Genomic DNA, 20,808 nt, shown 5'->3' with positions numbered 1-20,808 from the left:
GTATGATTTCTGGGGATAGAACTCAGGCCATTAAGTTTGTGTGCCAAGCATTTTCACCCACTGAGCCATCTCCCTGGCCCCAGAAGGATATTTATAATGTGCACATTTGACAACAGGAGTCGCCTATCTAAATTCATTAACTATTTCTATGTGTCTTTTAGGACCATGTATGAACTATTTTAGCAAATGGATCATGACAACTCAAATGGCCTTTCATTACCATCTCTTATTGCTTTTCTATTTGGACACACATTTTGCCTTATCAGATTTAAACTACTTGTAGTTCCCTGGAGAGATCCTATCTAGTGTATGCTATTCCCATTTCAATTCTTTACCTATAAAAACTCCTATGCATTTATTAGGACACTGCTGTTACCTCTAGGGGGCCCTCCATGACATACCACCACATATAAGATGGGTCCTCACCACCATGTTCCTACAACCTTCCTTTCCCCCTACTGCAACTCTAAGCTCATGTTCTGTCTATATATTTGCCAGTGTCCCTAACTAGATTATGAGTTCAATGGAAGGGATTTCACTGTTTCTGTATCTTTAAAGCTCATAATGGCTATCCAGGTATACAGTTATCACGTGTTCACCTGAATCAATAAATTGATGGATAATTGAATAAAGAGGGAAGAGATCAGAACATGCTATATATCCCAAGAGATAGAAATAGATGGGTATATGTTACAGGGAGATAAATTTTACTTTGATTAGGCTATGTTTTTTTATTAAATGTTGAGCTGTTATTGGACAAATCCTTGGCTGATACTTTAACTACTTGATGAAAGGTTGAAAGAGATGGACTTTAAGGTCTCTTATGCTCTTGAGCTCTAGTCATTTGAAGGGGCAGGGAACAACAAAAAACTTACAAGTGATCTAATTCCGGACCTTGCAGTTCAAAGACTAAAAGTAGCAATGATTCTGATGCAAAATGTTGGGTATAATATAGGACATGGGCTTTTGAGAAAGACAGACAAGCCTGGAGTGCAGTCCTACTTGTATTCTCCCCCCCCCCCCAGCTAAATCAGCCTTTGGCAACTCCACTCTTTAACCCTGTTTCCCCTCTAAAACAGGGAGAGAATCTCTAGAGATATTCTCTCTAGAATTCTTAGAATTCTCTGAGGGCTCTACATATGCTGTCTTCATGTAACTTTATAGGAGCATAAGGGCTCTGTATATGCTGGCTTCATATAACTTTTTATAGAAACATTGTGGGCAAGGATGGTCAGGGGAGTGCTTCTTATACAAAGGGGGTATCTCAGGGAGAATGCTTTCTTTAAGTTTATAGCAGTCTTTTAGGTATGTCCCAGGCCTAAGACAAAATACAGAGGATTAAAGATGACTTAGTAGGTAAAGATCTTGCCACATGTCTTTTTGTTTGTTTATTTTATTTTTGTTTTGCTTTTTTTTGCCACATGTCTTAGGTTTTACTGCTGTGAACAGACACCATGACCAAGGCAACTCTTATAAGGATAACATTTAATAGGGACTAGCTTACAGGTTCAGAGGTTCAGTCCATTATCCTCAAGGCAGAAGCATGGCAGCACCCAGGCAGGCATGGTGCAGTAGTTGCTGAGAGTCCTATATCTTCCTCTGAAAGCTGTTAGCAGAATACTAGCTTCTAGGCAGCTAGGATGAGGGTCTTAAAGTCCACACCCAGTGATACACCTACTCCAACAAGGCCACACCTACTCCAACAAGGCCACACCTTCTAATAGTGCCACTCCCTGGGCCGAGCATATACAAACCATAACACCACAAAAGTATGCTGGTTCCTTAAATGCACTTAAAGCTGAACATAGTGGTGTGCATCTGTAATCCCAGTGCTTCTATTATAAAATGACAGGTGAAGACAGGAGAATACCTTAGAAGCTCGAGGGCCAATTAGCTTAGAACATGCAACAGAGAATAAGAAGAGACCCTACCTCAAACAAGGTGGAAGGTGGGGACTGACACCTGAAATTATCTCTGACCTTCACACATATAATATACAATGGCATGTGTATTCCACATTCCTAAGAACACACAAGCATAATGTATATGTGCATAGATATATGCATATATATGTGCAGATTTAAAGTGTAAATTAAATTAACACTTATTTTGAAAAGAATAAGGAAGAAAGGTAATTGGTGTTCCTTACTTTGATGTTTTCCGCAATGATGTCTGGGTCATTACAAATAGACTCAATAAAGAAGACCTATTAAGAGAAAAGGAGAACTTTCCATCAGGGGATTATGTTTTCTGGGAGCCAAACAGGATTACCCATTCTTGGTAGCCTGAGCCAGCACTAGGGAAATTGGTAAAAACAATGCTTTCACATAATGGGGCTTTCAGGATTCAGACTCCTTTGCGGCAGCCTGGCTCTAATTGGATTGCCTCAGACTTCTGCTGGTTTTGGTCTTACATATGTTTCTCCTGACTTCATCCTTGCAACCTCAGTGTCAGCCTGTCAGTAACCATCTTCCATTGCCTAACTTGGCACCTCCCCTATTCTGTTCTGCTGAACCTGAAAGCTGGATGTTGACTCCATGGTGTCCAAATTGTTTGCTCTACATGCCCTACTTTGGACTGCTTTGAATTTGGTTTTAGATAAGCATGGCTATGGTACTCTACCTTGTAACCATGTTCCTTAGCAAACTGCAGAATCAATGATCGTCGTTCTCTGGTAGTGTTGGTGGCATCAAAAACCTAGAGACATGTAATAAGAGAGGCTTACTCTTAGTGTAGTATTGATACAATTGCATTCTTTGTTCGCCCTTTTTCTAAGTGAAGGGGGCAGAACTTAGAGTCTTAAAGAAAAAGAAGGGTTTGGAATTTGCTTATGCCACTTTCAAAAGCAGTCATTGAGCCCATACTATTTGCTCAGAAAGGTCCTACACCCTATGAATGTGGGGTTTTATTAGGATCATTTTATAGGTCAAGTAATGGGCCTAGAAGAAGGACTTGCTCTGACAACAACCATGCTTGCTGTTAGAGCAATAGTAAAGCTTGTTCTCTAGATGAGTCCTGTCCTTCCTAAACCCTTAGAAACTCCCAGGAATAGGAAAAATTCCTTATCCTTCTCACAAAAAGGGACCTAGCATGGCAAATCTCAATTTAGAAAGAAATGTACTTCACAGCTTCTGTTCTGCACTGTATAGAAAGAAGTTTGTGGAGTTATATAGACTTTGGGTCTTGTTATCTTGGTTTGGTATTGGTATTTGTTTACAAAGGTTTTTAATAAAAAAGTTTATAACATGTTAATAAAAGGAAAGAAAACAATGTTTATACTACAGTCTTAAATTCTTGTACCGCTGAATCTTGACAGCAAATCGATGAAACATGGGACTTAAGAGTATGGATTCTACAACTATATACTCTGGCCCTGCCACATATATATTATACCACCCTGGGAAATAATTTTTCCATGTTAGTTCTTTTGGTATCTAAAATAGAGCATAAATGACACATCTCACAGAACAGGGTAAATTAAATTATTAATATAAACAAAGTACTTAGAATAACAAATGCCATAAATAAGTGCTTAGTACATATTATTTACTTTCTATACTGAAAGATAGCCTGAAGGGAAAATGGAAGATTATTTACCGCAACGTGACCTTCCTCACGGCTGAGATACTTATGGACATCCTTTAGGGCTGCTAGAGCACACTGCCTGAAAAACAGAGAAAGAAGCAGAGAATCCCTAGCCTCAGAATCAGTTCCCTTCACTGCAATTCTCTTATGAAGCATCTCTCTGTTGAACATCGTCATAGTTCATTTACACACTGAATATCTGGTGCTCTTTGTTCAGCCAAAGGGCAGTTCTAGCAAGGGGGTCAGAGTTGAAACTGGCTCTGTGTGTACAGCTTAGAAGCTGTACATAAGAAGACATGCCCAATACAAACTGAGAAATGAAACCATCATAGTTTTAGGGCTCTAATTGTGTGCTACTGGAGCTAAAGCTAAATCAGTTAAGGTACACAGGTAAGGCATAGGGATGCGCTCTTTGAGTTAAAATGCATTCTTGGCATATGCAATATTGTAAGCACAGGTATGATAGTGATAATGTACTTAGGTTTTCAGCAAAAATATTTTTATTGGTTATTGGGATTTGTAGTGAGGACCCAGATAAGAAGTTCAGAGCCAGGTTGCATCTAGAAGTACTTCCAACTGCCTAGGTAAAAGAGACTTGAAAGTTAAAGTATTGAGACTGCAGAGGGCTGAGCTCATGAAACACTCATCTCAAATGCTAGGGGAAGACATTCCTATGCTTGCTTACCAGAAATACAAGACTGGAAACCTTCTTGATAGGAAATGACTATGACTAGAGCAATTGGCGAGCAGGCTGACAGAAGGGCTGCACTCAAGGGTGTTCAACTCATGGCCTAGGTTAGCTATGAAATGTGGTCCAACACAAACTGTAAACTTACCTAAAATTTTTGAGAATATTTGCATTTTTCCCTATTCATAACTTGTCTAAGGGGTTCTCGAGCATGCACATTGTAGATGACTACACTGTGTTGTAATGTCAAAAGTTTAGACACCCTGGAAGAGTGGGTTACTCTATACTGCTCTCCTAGAATATGAAGACAGGTCCCACTCAGCCAAAGGGCAGTGCATATTCTTAAATATTGGGTACTTACTTCCTGATAAGTTGGGCCTCCGTGTTGTCTGGGTGAAAGAATTCATAGTTCCTGTAGCTCACTGCCTCTCGTCGATACTGGCCTAAATTAAACACTGAAAACAGAAAACACTAGTGAAGATGTTGGGAAGATTGCAGTGGCCAATTCTGGAAGGAATCTCAGAGGTAGAAGGCATAATTATTTTATAACTGGAAAATGTACACATAAGACTTAAATTATGGGCACCAGCTAATTTTCTCCCTCATATCAGTCCTGCAAAGTAGGGGTTAACCATTTCACCTTACCAATAAGGAAAGTAAAGTTCAGAGGTATAAAACAGCTTTCACAGTTAATAACTGGCAATCTGAAATTCAAACCCAGGTCTATTTGATTCTAAGCCATTTTACTTTATCATAAATTCCAACTCTTTAAGTCTCCTATTCAATAGCGAAGATAAAGAAATGAGATGTAGAGAATAAAACTAGTTACCCAAAGTCAAACCCAGAGTGAATTAGTAATGTATACAGACTGGGTCTCCTGACTCCTTGTTACCAAGGTTATTTTGCCATTTAATATCATAAGGGAAAATCTACATGTAAGTCTCTAAAAAGCACTTTCTTGTTTGTAATGGAGGAAAAAAACCAGAAGGAATGGACAAAGAGGATAATCAGCCAAAGAAACCATAGTTCATAAATTCATTTGTGCAACAAAACTTTTAAGATAGTGTAGGGGTTTGATTAAGAATGGCTCCAATTGGCTCATTTATTTGAATGCTTAGTCATAAGGGTGTGGCACTGGGCACTACTTGAGAAGGATTGGACGTGTAACTTTGTTGTAGAAAATCTCTCACTGGGGACTGGCTTTGAGGTTTCAAAAAACAAGCCAGGCCCAGTGTTTTACCTCATCTACCACTAGTATTAAAACTAAATATGCTCTTAAGAAGATTCACAAATGTGAAGCAACCCTCTGAGTATTTCTATGCCTAAAACCCAGCAAGGTATTAGGCGGAGAATAGTTTTCATGAAATGTATGATTTATAAGACCATCATGACAGTTGTAGTAGTAGTGGTAGATGTGGTTTTAATCCTGAAAACAAGGATATGCAGCATTTTCAGGACTGAAAGATTTAGGCTTGTATTTTTCCCAGTTTTCAGTTAGTGGCCTGTAGTGGACTTATAGAGCAATGCTTTCTAAGACATACCTTTAGTTGGTGTTCCTATCCAGTTGAGATAGCGTGTGAGCTTCGTAGAGATGTAAGTTTTGCCTCGAGCTGGTAAACCCACCATGATCACCATTGTGGGGGAATTAGTGAACTGTGGGATGGAAGCTGGAAGACAAAGAGATCCTCAAAAGCTTATATCCACACCGAGAAGCTCTCCTGCCATTAGCTTGGAGATGTAGAGTTGGAAACCATATTGCTTCCATCATTATGAGGGTGCGGGGCAAAGCTTTAAAACGGGCATCACAAATTTCCTTAGACTCATCAAAAAACTGAGGTTGCAGTACAAAGAGCTAACAAACTTGGGGGGGGGGAGAGGCATCTGAAGAGGGCAATCAGACCTAGTTGATACAGAAACTGCTGAACAACACACCAAGTCATAAGAAGGTCCAGATAAAAATAACTAATGAGTGGCTAAGGCTGGTTGTGGGCCAATGGAAACCTTAGAAGGACTGCAAACATAGACAGCTTTACATATTTTTCAATCTTCCTCCAGGTGCTGACAGAGAAGATTGAGAAAAATCCTGAGAACAGTACTGTATAAAATTCTGGCTTGGGGAGGAGAACAATAGCCATTGTTCAAATTCTGCCCAGAAAATGTTCTCCATGTTCCTGTGGGGGAAAGTCTTACTATTAAAGAAAAGGCAATAAACTGTAGTTGAAAACACTGGTGGTAACTTACTGCACCTGGCAGCCAATCCTGCTCAATCTAGCCCATCTCTCCTGGAACTCGGGCCAGATCAATTTACCTTTTCTCACCTGGGAGGGAAAAACATTTCAATCTGCAGAAGGAAGGGAAACAGAAGTTCAGGGCACTGATAAAAATTCTCTGAAGTGGGAAGAAATACAGAAAATACACCTACTCAGCAGGAACATGAAAAATGTGCTAAGCCTACTCATAACATTTGGAGGCAAAGGGCACTTGTGATGGTTACACCTCTGATACTCAAAATAAGATTGAGAGTTGCTATCATATAACAATGTAGTTACCTATTCTCCATCATCAAGGTAAAGGGCTTCACCTATGTAGCAGAGGATGGCCTTATCCATGGGAGGGGAGGCCCTTGGTTCTGCAGAAGCTTGATGCCTGTGTATAGGGGGATGCTAGCTAGAGTGGTGAAGGAGAAGTGGGTGGGAGGGTCGGGGAGTACCCTCTTAGAGGCAAAGGGGAGGAAAGGATGGGATGAGGGTTTGTGGAGGGAATACCAGAGAGGATATCACTAAAAATGTAAATGAATAAATTGATGAATAAGAGAAAAAACAAAAGAAAAGAATATGGAAGGGGGTGAAGAGATGATTCAGCCTTTAAGAGCAATTGCTGCTATTGCAGAAGACCCAGGTTCACTTCCTAGCACCATGTGTTAACTCTCAACCACCTGTAATTCCAGTCCCACAGAATCTGACGCCCTCTGCTGACATTCACAAGTATGCACACATGCAAAAAAGTACTCAGACACATACAATTTTTTAAAGAAATCTAAAAAAAAGATAAAATAGCAGTGAAATGTATCTTTAAGAGAAAGCTGGATGTGGTGGTGCACACCTTTAATCCCAGCACTCAGGAGGCAGAAGCAGTCAGATCTCTGAATTTGAGGCCAACCTAATCTACAGAGCAAGTTCCATGACAGTCAGAGTTACACAGAGAAACCCTGTCTCAAAAATCCAGAGGAGGCAGGGAGTAGACTATCTCCAGGGAATATCACAAAGGATAAGAAATCAAGACCAAACAAAAAGGCTGAAGAAAGAGAAACCATCAGAAACAGACTTAGCTGAATACTGAAGCCTGAATTATGAGACTAAAGATTTAAATTAGTTACGAGGAGTCTGTTAAATGTTTTTTTGAAAAGGTAATCACACAGGATCAGACAGCTATCTACCACTCCTTTACTAAAACAGCATAATTTCTGACAGCAATCTAAATATCTGTCCTTGTACCCACAGGTAAGTACAGTTCTTCCCTTCAACAAAGGAAACTTCTTTTTGCAAATACAGAGACCATTACAGAAAACCATAACCAATCAAAATGCAGAGTCATGAAGTCCAGTCCCAAATGAATACATCTACAAAATAATTCTCTTAACCTGAGGCTCAAGAAACAGAAGGAAAAGTGGGCAGAAAGACTGTAAGACCCATAGGATCAGGGAGTTTCAGTGACATTGTGTCTCCTAGGAATGTCAATAGCTCCACCCAGGAAGTCTCACCAACATGACTGAATAAACAGGAGCTGAATAAGAATGACAACAATAAACATGCCAATGTACATGGTTAAAGACCTGAACCTTACACAAAGAACTACATACAGGCAACTAAGGAATGCTGAGAGCAAGGGCTCTATGGTCTGCTAAAATGAGGAGTACATTAATTGGTAATCCAATACCAAATGGCTGGTCCTTAAAACATACATATGAGTAAAATTATACAGACTGAGAAGGTTGTATTGAGGAATATATATATATATATATATATATACACACACACACATACATACATACATAAGCAATGAGTTTAAAGGAGAGTAGGAGGGATATATGGGAGGGTTCAGAGGTAGGAGAAGGAGGAATAAATTATGTAACTGTAATATCAAAAATAAAAAATTTACAAAACTATTAGACTATAATAAGGAGTACAATAATGTACACCCAGGTTACTATGTCTCCATTAGAGCCCATCAATTGTACCACAGGAGGCCCTGAGTATTTCAACATGGTTGGAACACAAGTAAAAGACTTTAAAACAGCCTTTGCGCATTCCTTAAAGAGGAAATGAATAAACCCCTTTTAAGAACCCATGAAAACACAAACAGTGGAAGCAAATGAATAAAACCATTCAAGATATGAAAGTAGAAATTTAATAAATTAAGAAAATCCAAACTGAGGGAATCCTAAAGATGTAAATGTTGGATACTCAAACAGGAACCATACAGGCAAGCTTCATCAACAAAATCGAACAGATTGAAGAGAGAATCTAAGGCACTGAAGACCTGACAGAAGAAATGGATACATTGGTCAAAAAAGTTTATATCTGAAATTAGCCTGGCACAAAACATTCAGGAAATCTGGGACACTAATAAAAGACCAAATCTAAGAATAATAGGAATAGAAGAAGAAACCCAACTGAAAGTCACAGAAAATATTTTCAACAAAATCATAGACCTAAAGAAGGACATACCTATTAAGATACAAGCAGTTCCTTCAGCTCCTTGGGACCTTTCTCTACTCTTCTATTGGGGACATGTGCTCAGTTCAATGGTTGACTGAGAGTGTCCCCCTCTGCATTTGTCAGGTACTGGCAGAACCTCCCAGGAGACAGCTATATCAGGCTCCTGTCAGCAAGCACTTGTTGGCATCCAGAATAGTGTCTGGGTTTGGTGACTGTATATGGGATGGATCCCCACGCATCCTGAGAAGGCTTGATGTCCCAGTATAGGGGAATGCTAGGACAGGGAAGCAGGAGTGGGTGGGTTGGTGAGCAGGGGGAGGGGTGGAATAGGGTGTTTTTGGAGGGGAATCCAGGAAAGGGGCTAACAACTGAAATGTAAATAAAGAAAATATCTAATAAAAAAAGATACAAGAAGCATACAGAACATCAAATAGACTGGATCAGAAAAGAAAGTCCCCATGCCACATAATAATCAAAACACTAAAAGAACAAAGAAATAATATTAAAAGCTGTAAGGAAAAAAGACCAGTAACAAATAAAGGCAGACCTCTTAGAATAACTCCTGAATCCTCAATCGGGATGCTAAAAGCCAAAAGGGTCTGGAGAGATATGGTGTAGACTCTAAGAGACTAAAGTTGCCACTTCAGACTATTATGCCCAGCAAAAACCTTCAATCACAATAAAAGGAAAAAATAAGACATTTCATGAAAAAACAAAACAAAACAAATTTAAGCAGTATTTATCTAGAAATCCAGCCTTGCAGAAGGGGCTAGAAGTTAAATTCCACCAAAAGAATGTAACTACATCTAAGAAAAAAAAAACAAAAACAAAGGGAATTAAAAAAAAAAACCCCAGACCTGGGCAGAGATGGCTCAGTGGGTAAGAACACTGACTACTCTTCTAGAGGTCCTTTTTTTCTTTTCTTTTTTTTTTTTTTTTTTTTTTTTTTTTTTTAAGATTTATTTATTTGTTTTATGTGAGTACACTGTTACTCTCTTCAGATACACCAGAAGAGGGCATCAGATCCCATTATAGATGGTTGTGAGTCATCATGTGGCTTCTGGGAATTGAACTCAGGACCTCTGAAAGAGCAGTCAGTGCTCTTAACCACTGAGCCATCTCCCCAGCCCTCTTCTAGAGGTCCTAAGTTCAATTCTTAGCAACCACATGGTGGCTCACAACCATCTGTAATGAGATCCAATGTCCTCTTCTGGGGTGTCTGAAGACAGCTACAGTGTACTTATATAAATGCAATAAATAAATAACTGGTAATAAATAAAAATAAAATACTTGATAAAATACTTGCAGACTGCTTGGCAGTGGTGTCCCAGTGATCAGGAGGCAGAGGCACATGAATCTGTGAATTCAAGGCCAGCCGGGTCTACAGAATGGATTCCAGGACAGCCAGAGCTGCACAGAGAAACCCTGTCTCAAAACTCCCAAGTATCACAGGCCATTGCCAAGGCTATTGGTTACTCTCTAAAACCTGATAAGACTTATGCCATTGAACATTGAGAAATTGAGCTGGTGCCCAACTAGAAGCTTTACCCCTACTGACTAGCTTTCATGGTACTAGAAGATACTTTGCCATGGTCAGAGGAGAAAAGTAATCAATTACCCAACTACAAATCTGTGACCTATAATAGAGACCTGTCTGCAAGATATACCACTGCAATAGTTGCACAAACATTATGGGAAGAACAAACCACTTTTTGATTTGATTTAAGGCACACTCCATTACATAGGCTATATGACATTACTAGAGTTTCCAAGATATTGAGACTAGATAGGCCATAGATCTAGTGGAAAACCTAATAGTATTCTTTTACTAAAGGCACATAGCCCTAAAATAAGTCCAAATGGTATACTGCTATGCCCAAGGAGCAGGTCATCACTCAACCCTAATAAGAGAAACTTCTCCTTGCAGTAGATGGGAATTAACATAGAGACCCACAAGTAGATCATATGCAGACCATGAGAAACTTTAGAACACTCAGTTATAAATGGGGTATCTTCATTGAACCTTTACCCTGAAGTCTCAGGGATCTATGTGGAAGAGGAAGCAGAAAGATTCTAAGAGCCAGAGGTGGTGGGTGACACCAAAGAAACAGTATTTTCCAGTCATAACAGGACTAACTGCTGAACATAGGACCTTTCAGAGACTTTGAAAGCACCCAGAACATTCAAACAGGTTTAAGCCAGACAAAATCTCATCACTGAAATTGAGAAGTAAACACAAACTCCTATCCATAACCAGGAAGCTATTTGCAGTTGATATCTTTTGGAAATAGGAAAATCAGTTTTCTCCAGTGAAATTGGGTATAGCAAGCACAGGTCCTAGGCCCAGGAGTAATTATCCAACATGAAATGAACTCCAATGCTTTTTGTCTGGCTGTTTCGTGTGTGTGTGTGTGTGTGTGTGTGTGTGTGTGTGTGTGTGTTTACATGCTTTTTTGGTTGTTTGTTTTTGTCTTACTAGTTTTCTTTTTCATTTGTCTGTTTAAATTTTGGGTTTGTTATTATTGTTTTTTTCCCTGGCTTTCTTTTTGAGATAGAACATGAAGTTGGGTGTGCAGGGATGTGGGAAGGATATGGAAAATTGAGGATGGGAAAGAATATGATCATTAGTGTATGAAATAGTTTTAAATTAAAAATAAAGATTAAAGATTGGAGTCTGGAGCAATTGATAGATCAATAGTTGAGAATTTTAGATGTTCTTGTAGACAGTAACTTTCAGTTCCCAGCACCTACATGGCAGTTCAGCCAATGTAACTCCAGTTCCAGGGGATCTAGCATCCTCTGGGCTCTGTAGGCAGAGTATGCACATTTATAGTCTTTACTTTAGTTTTGCCTGTTTGCATTGTCTATGCTCTACAGTGTATGGCTTCATGCCTGGTGCTTTTAGAGAAGGTGTTAGATTCCTGCCTTGGACTTCACAATGGTGAGCTGTAGTGTGGGTTCTGGACCCCTGAACCTTGAGACTCTGGAAGAGCAGTCAGTGCTCTAACCACTGAGCAATTTCTATAGCCCCTTTTTAAATTAATTAACTAATTTTTTTTTTAAGATAGGGTTTGTCTGTGTGACCCTGGCTGTCCTGGAATTTGCTCTGTAGATCAGGCTGGCTTTTAACTCAGAGATCTGCTTGCCTCCGCCTCCAGGCAACATGGGTAAAACATATGCATTACATACATGTAGGTGAAACATTCACAAATATGAATAAAAATAAATTTAAAACATTTTAAAATAGATTAAATATTTTAAAATCCTTTATTCTAGCTTTTGAAAGTATAATATATAGGGTTAGGAATATAATTCAGTAGTAAAGTACTTGCCTAGTAGCTTCAAGTTCCATGTTTGATCCTACATATTGCAAAATGAATATTAAAATAAAAATATTTAGTAATTATGATATATATTCCCCTTATAGTATAACACTACATTAGAACTTGTTAATAGCTAAATATAATATCCATAAAACAAACTTAAACTATCACTCTCTCCCTCTCTTTCCTCAGTCCTTGAGACCAACTCTTCTAGTGTCAACATTTACAGGAGCCATTTTTATGATTCTAAATAAAATCATGTGATCCTTGTCCTTCTGTGATGGTTAATTTCTGCTATCCTATAAATATAGGAATTTTTTTATATATTTTTATTTTCTATATTCTCTGTTTACATTCCAAAAGCTTTACCCTTTTCCAGTTCCCCCCTCCCCATATGTAAATTATTGTTATTGTTTTTTTTTGAGACAGGGTCTCTCTTCAGAGCCTTGACTGTCTTAGAACTTACTATTATAGACCAGGCTGACCTCAAACTCACAGCGAATTGCTGTCACTCCCTTGCAAGTGCTGGGGCTAATGGCAGGCATCACCATGCCTGGCATATTTAAAAAAATTTTAAGTGGTTAAATATAATAAGAAAAGGTAGAGAAATTAAAAACAACCAAAAACAAATATATGTGAATAGGAAATGCAATATATGTCTACTTAGCATTTACACATGGAAAAAAGAATTGGCAGAAGAAATATTTGAAGACAGAATGGAGAAAAGTGAAATATACTATGAATAGGAAATCGTGAGAAAAAAATTATAATGAACAGAAAATGCATCATAAGATAGGAGGATTTTGTAGAGAATGTTATGTGTATTTTGAAATAGGATCTCGCTAGGTACTCCAGGCTTGCTAGAAACTCATGATAACTGGTGCCTAAAGCTTAAACCACCTGGGTGTTGGTTTTGAATGTGGGCACCCCAATGTCCACCAAGATGAACTTTAATCCAAGAATATCAATAACCACTTTCAGCCGGGCAGTAGCGGTGCACACCTGTAATCCTAGCACTCTGGGAGGCAGAGGCAGGCGGATTTCTGAGTTCGAGGCCAGCCTGGTCTACAGAGTGAGTTCCAGGACAGCCAGGGTTACACAGAGAAACCCTGTCTCGGAAAAAACAAATCCAAAAAAACCAACAACAACAAAACAACAACAACAACAAAAAACCCCACTTTCAATATAAATTACCTAAGCACATCAATCAAGGACAGAGATTCCAATCCCAGATAAAGAAATAATACCTAACACATACAGTTATGTCTGATTTGGAATCTTCTTTTATCTAACTAAAATATATAACCATAAAGGAATGTCTGAACCTCTATATGAATACTGAAATGTAAACATAGACATAGGTAAACAAATGAGGAAAGAATATTAGAGTTTAAAGGAATAATTAAACATGTCTAATGGAGGAAGATCATGGTCTTGAGACTAGCCCGGGCCATACAGTGAAACCCTGTCTGAAACACACAGAGGCTAGTGAAAGGGTAGAGCAAAGAGACACTTGGTACCAAGTTCAATCCTGACCTGAATTTGATTCTTGGAAGCTACATGGTAGATGGAAAGAGCTCACTCTCACTACTTCCATATATAGTCCAAGGTGTGCATCTCATCCCCAAATAAATAAGTAAATGTAAAAAAAATTAATAATAATAACAAGCATTAACACCTAGACCACTGCAAAATTAACACTATTTTATGGCTTTCAGTATCCTGAGCCTGAATTCAATATCACATGAAACCCAGAAATGAACATTATTTAAATGAAAGAGTGAGTCCTTGAATAAAGTTTAGACATGAAAAATGGAAATAAGATGGCATACATGAGTGAAAATATCATTAAGAATCCCATAACTTTGTATAAAATACACATAATTTTTAATACAAGAAATAGGAATGAGAACTAACATTTAGAGATAATGGGAGAAATCCTTTGAGGGTTTGGGGGTGGGTCGTTACTAAGGATTGAACTTTGCAAGTGTTCCATCACTGAGCTATAGCCTAGCCTCTCTTGGGTTTTTATTTACTCTATATCTTTGGTTCTATAGCAAAGGAATCAACAACAAAGGTAGTTCAGTAGTAGAAGTGTCCCAGAAGGAGAGCTTAGAGGGATCAAAACCCTGTGGGATGAGAACCTTTTTGGAATTTGAACGGGTGTAAACAAGACACAAGCAGACTTCATAGGAGTTTTTCTTCTTTTGCTTCCTTCTATATTAATTCTAGAAGAGGTACAATCATTACAGTGAGTAGTTTCTGAACAGAGGGCAAAAAATGATAGGCAGAGACAATGAAAGTATAAAAAGAAAAAGAAGAACAAAGTATTTTCTTATGAGTTGCTAGTGCTTTGAATCCTAATTAGTATACCAACTTTGGAAGCTCAACTACCTTTAAGACTTCCATCCAAGACCCAGACAGACCATTTAGTGGTGTACATGAAAGACATGTCTAAATAGTATTTCTTTTTTTCAAAATATCTATCTATCTATTTATTTATTTAATATATATGAGTACATCATAGCTGTCTTTAGACACATCAGAAGATGGCATCCGGTCTCATTACAGATGGTTGTTTGCCACCATGTGGTTACTAGGAATTGAACTCAGGACCTCTGGAAGAGCAGTCTTAACCACTGGGCCATGTCTCCAGCCCTAAATAGTATTTCTGTAAAAGCTCTGAAAAGTTGCCTGATGTTGGAGACATTATATACAGAAAACTAAAACCAAAAATCAACCAAACAACAAAATTAATGTTCCCCAAAGAGTTAAAGAGAGCCACTAAACACACTCATGTGTCAAATATCCACTTCTATAGTACTACACAGAACAATTCCATCCCTAGAAATTTTCTCTTACAAAGCTGTTTATAATTAGATCCAATGACATCCCTCCTCAGGCCAAGATAACTATGATCAATATTCTATCCTTATACTTTTGCTTTCCTAGGGTTTCAAACAGATTTAACTATGTCCCATGTCAACTTCTGACCCTGGCTTTTCTTCTCTTAGTACAATGCACAGATATATTTTAGTTCATAATTCATTTGAGATATATTTTAATTGTTGTATAACTCAATATTTGTCTTCATTCTTGAGTGGTATTCTTGTTTGTTAATCCATCATCAATTGCAAGGCATCTTGATTATTCCTAGTTATTCATGAATTTTAATAAAGCTCTATATTCTCATATATATTTTGTATAAACATTTTCAATTTACTTTATGAAAAATGTTAGATCATATGTAAAATGTATGCTAAAGAAAAGTACTAACTGAACTCTTTTCTTGTTTCTGAAATGCTGCTTGGAGGCAAGGTCTACTGAGGAGCGCTAGATGAAACACAGCACATAAGGTACTTATGTATAATAGTTCTCATGTGAGCCCTTGGGGTGTTTTATAAATAAATTGTGACTGTTTTCTCAATCTTGCTTTCCACTTAGTTCAATAAAAGCCAGTTATCACACTGGTAACTTAGACAGGGTCAACAACTGAAGGGACTAGATGCCAAAAGCTAGTAGGATACTTCAATAATGATTTTGATAAACTTTAGCACCTGAATGAGAAGGCCCCAGAGGAACCTCTGGATATCTTTGGAGTGGGACTAGAAAAGCTCATATTGAGTGAGGTGAGCCAGACCCAGAAAGACAAACCTCATATCCATGACCCCAAGCTTCAAATCATCATATAGGATTTTATAATCTGAAGTAAATACAGAAACCATAAAAGTAAAAGATAAGGGACAGTTTTCTGTGAGATTGTATCTCTTAGGAGAAACAAAAGGTATACCATAAAGTCTTACCAACATGAGAGCCTAAACATGACCTGAGCAAGGAAGGACAATTTGCTAACATGGATGGAGGGAAGCCCACAAGGTTTCAACCCCACACAAACGACTACAGGCAACTAAGAAATTCTAAGAGTGGGGAAAAAAACTGGCTTCCCCAGAAAAGATGACACTAATTGGCTGTCCAATGGCAAAAGGTCAACTCTGAAAGTATATACAGAAGTAACAGTATACAGACTGAGCAGGTCTGTATCTAGGAATATGTATGTATGTATGTCTACATGTATGTATGCATGTACATATACACACATATATGTATGTAACTATATCTAATGAGAAAAAGGCCATGAATTTCAAAGAGAACAAGTAGGGGTATATGGGAGGATTTGAAGAGAGGAAAGGGAAGGAAGAAATGATGTAATTATAATCTCAAAAATAAAATATTTTTAAAATGAAGCAAGGAGAAAATAAAGTGAAACTAAGAAAACCAATTCCATTTATACTGTCATAAAAATTAAATGGATGAACATAAAAGTGTACTTTGAAAATTACAAAGAAGTTAAGAACAATCTAGGTAAATTAAACAGCTCACAAAGCTAAGACTTCATATTGTTAAGATGGCAATATTCCCAGGCTGATCTACAGATTGAATGCAGTCCATTTGCAGAAACAAACCAATCTATTCCAAAAATACATATGAAAATGCAAAAGATGTAAAGTAGCTAAAATAATTTTGAAGATCAAAATTGAAGGACTATATTAAAGTTTCAAAATTAATGATATGTAAAATTTTATTATATGTTAAAGTATAGTAATGAAGACTGTAACTAATGGGGACTCGGTATGATTAAAAATTAAAGGAAAATAAATCCTTTAATTTATAGTCAACTGAATTTCATTAATGGTGTCAAAATGATTTAGTGTGGAAAGAACCCAGATGTCCCTCAATGGAGGAATGGATACAGAAAATGTGGTATATTTACACAATCGACTCAGCAATTAAAAACAATGAATTCATGAAATTCTTAGGCAAATGGTTGGATCTGGAAGATATCATCCTAAGTGAGGTAACCCAATCACAAAAGAACACACATGGAATGCAGTCACTGATAAGTGGATATTAATTAGCACAGAAGCTCTGAATTCTCAAGACACAATTAGCATATCAAGTGATTCCCAAGAAGAAGTAAGGAGAGGGCCCTGGTCCTGGAAAGGCTTGATCCAGCATTGTAGGGGAGTGCCAGGACAGAGAAAAGGGAGGGGGTTGATTAGAGAAAGGGTGGAGGGAAGAGGGCTTATGGGACATATGGGGAGGGGGGAACGGGGAAAGGGGAAATCATTTGGAATGTAAACAAAGAATGTAGAAAATAAAAAAAAATAATTCAGTTGGGATGACCTAATATTCACATGCAAAGACAAAATGAAGTTATGTTACTGTTTTATACCGTATGACAAAATTATTTCAAAATGAACCACAGCAGTACAAATATATAAAATCCAGAACTACAAAATTCTGAAAAGTAAAACCTAGGCATAAATCTTTGCCGCATTGAATTAGACAACAGTTTCTTTAAAAAGATACACAAATGGCTAGCAAGAAGAGACTATTGCAAGCAAGACTGATCTGAAATATGCTATGTAGCCATGTGTGATCCTTCTGCTTCTCCAAAATTGATGTTTGTATTTCAAAGGACACTGTAAAAGCCAGGCATCGTGGAATAAACCTGTCAATGCAGCACTTGGAAGGTAGAGACTGGAGGATCAGGAATTCAAGGCCAGCCTGAAATTTATTGCCATTTAAAAAAGGAAAGCAAAAAAGACAAGATATGATAAAAGAAGTGAAGGCAAACATGGAGATTCACATCTTTTATAATAGTACTACAAAGGCTAAGGCAGAAGGATCCTGAGTTCAAGAACAGACTAGACTACTTAGCAAGATCCTATCTCAAAAGAAGAAAGTGGAAAAAAAAAACCCTGACAGGTACAGAAGTAGCTCAGTTGGTAAAGTATTTACCTAACACCACAAAACTTTAGTATTGTATCCTGGTACCATATAAATTATATATTGTGGCTCATATTTGCCATCTCAGTATAAATTAGGAGATAGAGGCAGGAAAATGAGAAGTTCAAGGTCAATCTTGGCTAGTTCAAAGCCAGTTTCCCATAATAGTTGCCAGTCTCACATAACACTTTGACTCAAAATGGGGGTGAGGTGCGGCGAGAGGAAGGAAGAAAAGAGGGAAGGGAGGAGGAAAGGAAGAAAGGAAGAAAGAAAGGGGTAAATTAAAAAGAGGAGAAACCCACAGATTCATAAAAGCAAACTTTGTAACTCATATTTTTTAGAGGCTTATTCATTTTATGTAGGAGAGTACCAGTCACTTTCTTTAGACCCAGCAGAAGAGGCCATCATATGCCCAGAAACCACAGAGCCACCCTGTGGTTTCTGGGAATTGAGCTCAGGACCTCTGGAAGAACAGTCAGTGCTCTTAACCACTGAGCCATCTCTCCAATCTCCTGTAAATCATATTTTTGATATGGCACTAATATTTAGTATTACTTAAAGCAGTCTGATAAACCGCAATGCTTGGGAGGCTGAGGCAGGAGGATTTCTACAAGTTTCAGCCAAATTTGAGATACACTGTAATACCCTGCCTCAGAGAAACAAATAGAATTCTAGGGGGTGCCAAGATGGCTCACTTACCATTAAGCCTGAAAAGCTGAGTTTTATCTCACATGGTGAGAGGAGAGAACTCACTCTCACAAGTTATCTTCTTACTTCTATGCATATAATATTTTTTTAACTTCTAAAAATAGAAATTCTTGCTGCGGAATGGATGCACATGCCTTTAATCCCACACAGGAGGCAGAGGCAGGCAGATTTCTGAGTTCGAGGCCAGCCTGGTCTACAGAGTGAGTTCCAGGATAGCCAGGCCTATACAGAGAAACCCTGTCTCGAAAAACAAACAAACAAACAAACAATAGAAATTCTTATAAACAATTCAAGTACAAATATTCTAATTAAATTAAAATAGGCAAAGAATCTGCATAGAATTTTGTCCAAGGAAGATAGGCAAATGGCCAATAAGCACATAATAAAGGTCCCTCCAATTTTAAAAAAACATATATTAAATATGTACTAGTGGAATTAGGGATGATGGTTGTACAGCTATATGAATATTTTCAAAACTATTTTCTTGTACACTTCAAGATGGTGATTTTTATGTTATATGAATTGTTTCTCTATTAAAAATATTTACTGTGTGTGATGGCACATGTCTTGAATCCAAGCACTTGGGAAGGACAAGCAGGTAGATCTCTGTAAGTTCAAGACTAGCCTGGTCTACATAGCAGGTTCCAGGACAGCCAAAGTTACATGATAGACAGACTATCTCAAATATAACACAATAAAACAAATTTTAAAAAGGAAAATTTAAGCTGGGTGGTGGTGGTGCACGCCTTTAATCCCAGCAGTTGGGAGGCAGAGGCAGGAGGATTTCTGAGTTCTGATGCCAGCCTGGTCTACAAAGTGAGTTCCAGGACAGCCAGGGCTACACAGGGAAACCCTGTCTCAGAAAAAAAAGGAAAATTTATCAGGTAAATATTAAACTTAGTATAGATATATTAATATGAAAGAAATTGAGAATGTAGTACAATATAACAATAACCAACTTTTGATATTATAGAAGATATAGAAGTCCTAATTTATATGTAATAAGGTGGGAAAAATAGCAAAATTATTAGGCTACTTTAATACATTTTCCACAATGACTGGCAACCCAAACTCCAGCAGAGTATTGGAACACTTTAGCCAAACTAACAAGCAAAGCTTAAGATAAATGCAATACATATGTAAAATATACCCTCTTTTCAACTCCCCAGAGAAAAGTCACCAAATGCTCCATACAGCAGATTTCAAGGACCTGGGATCATACAATTTGTTTTCGTGCAGGAATGGAATTCGAGTGGACATGGCAATGACACTGACCTATCTAAACAGAAGCCGGCTCAAGGGCTGGCACTAACCCCAAGAGGTGTCCTGCTGTTCCAGGCATTAACCTCTTAGCCGCTCCATGGCAATCCACAGGGTCCTAGTGGTCCTGGAATACAGACTGAGCAGATGATGACAACTGGCCAAGCAGGTGAGTGATAGACTAAACAAGTCTATGGAAAGGTATGTTTATCAAATGGTCTGGAAAGATTTATGCATCCACAGAACACAAGCCCTGCTTAGTAGGCCAACTCTAGATCAGAAAAGAAGAAAGCTTGAAAATAAATGAGATGAATATCTGACTTTGTTACTTAAAAAACATTCAAAGGGAACAAGTTGTGAATAGCCACTAGAAAGATAATTAAGCAAAAATAAAGACAGGAACAACAAAAAAGTGAAGCTTAAAAAAAAAAAAAAGGCTAATTTTGCTGGGCGGTGGTGGCACACACCTGTAATCCCAGCACTCTGGGAGGCAGAGGCAGGTGGATTTCTGAGTTCGAGGCCAGCCTGGTCTATAGAGTGAGTTCCAGGACAGCCAGGGCTACACAGAGAAACCCTGTCTCGAAAAAAACAAAACAAAACAAACAAACAAAAACAAAACAAAATAAAAGGTTTTATTTTTTAAAGAAAAACCAAAAACTGATAAACTGCTAACAATATTTGTCAAGGGGTTAAAACAGAGGTACAAGTGAACAATGTTGTAAGAGAGTATATTGTG

At 38.0% G+C, this 20,808-nt stretch overlaps 1 protein-coding gene across 5 annotated transcripts in view; it reads right to left on the bottom strand.

Moving 5' to 3' along the window:
• The window catches only part of Pfkfb1 (6-phosphofructo-2-kinase/fructose-2,6-biphosphatase 1), a 50,298-nt gene that overhangs the window by 20,025 nt on the left and 9,465 nt on the right, over positions 1–20,808 (bottom strand). For all 5 annotated transcript variants that reach the window (XM_052171456.1, XM_052171457.1, XM_052171458.1 and 2 more), the window contains 5 exons: positions 5,815–5,940; positions 4,635–4,728; positions 3,598–3,664; positions 2,623–2,697; positions 2,150–2,206 (listed from right to left, as the gene is read on the bottom strand). In XM_052171456.1, the coding sequence (XP_052027416.1) occupies positions 2,150–2,206; positions 2,623–2,697; positions 3,598–3,664; positions 4,635–4,728; positions 5,815–5,940 (419 nt within the window). The remainder of the gene's footprint in view (positions 1–2,149; positions 2,207–2,622; positions 2,698–3,597; positions 3,665–4,634; positions 4,729–5,814; positions 5,941–20,808) is intronic.

This window comes from Apodemus sylvaticus, chromosome X (genome assembly GCF_947179515.1).
Source record: "Apodemus sylvaticus chromosome X, mApoSyl1.1, whole genome shotgun sequence".
Lineage (NCBI taxonomy): Eukaryota > Metazoa > Chordata > Mammalia > Rodentia > Muridae > Apodemus > Apodemus sylvaticus.
The sequence above is the reverse complement of the archived record's forward strand: the minus strand, read 5'-3'. Positions and strand labels throughout refer to the sequence as shown.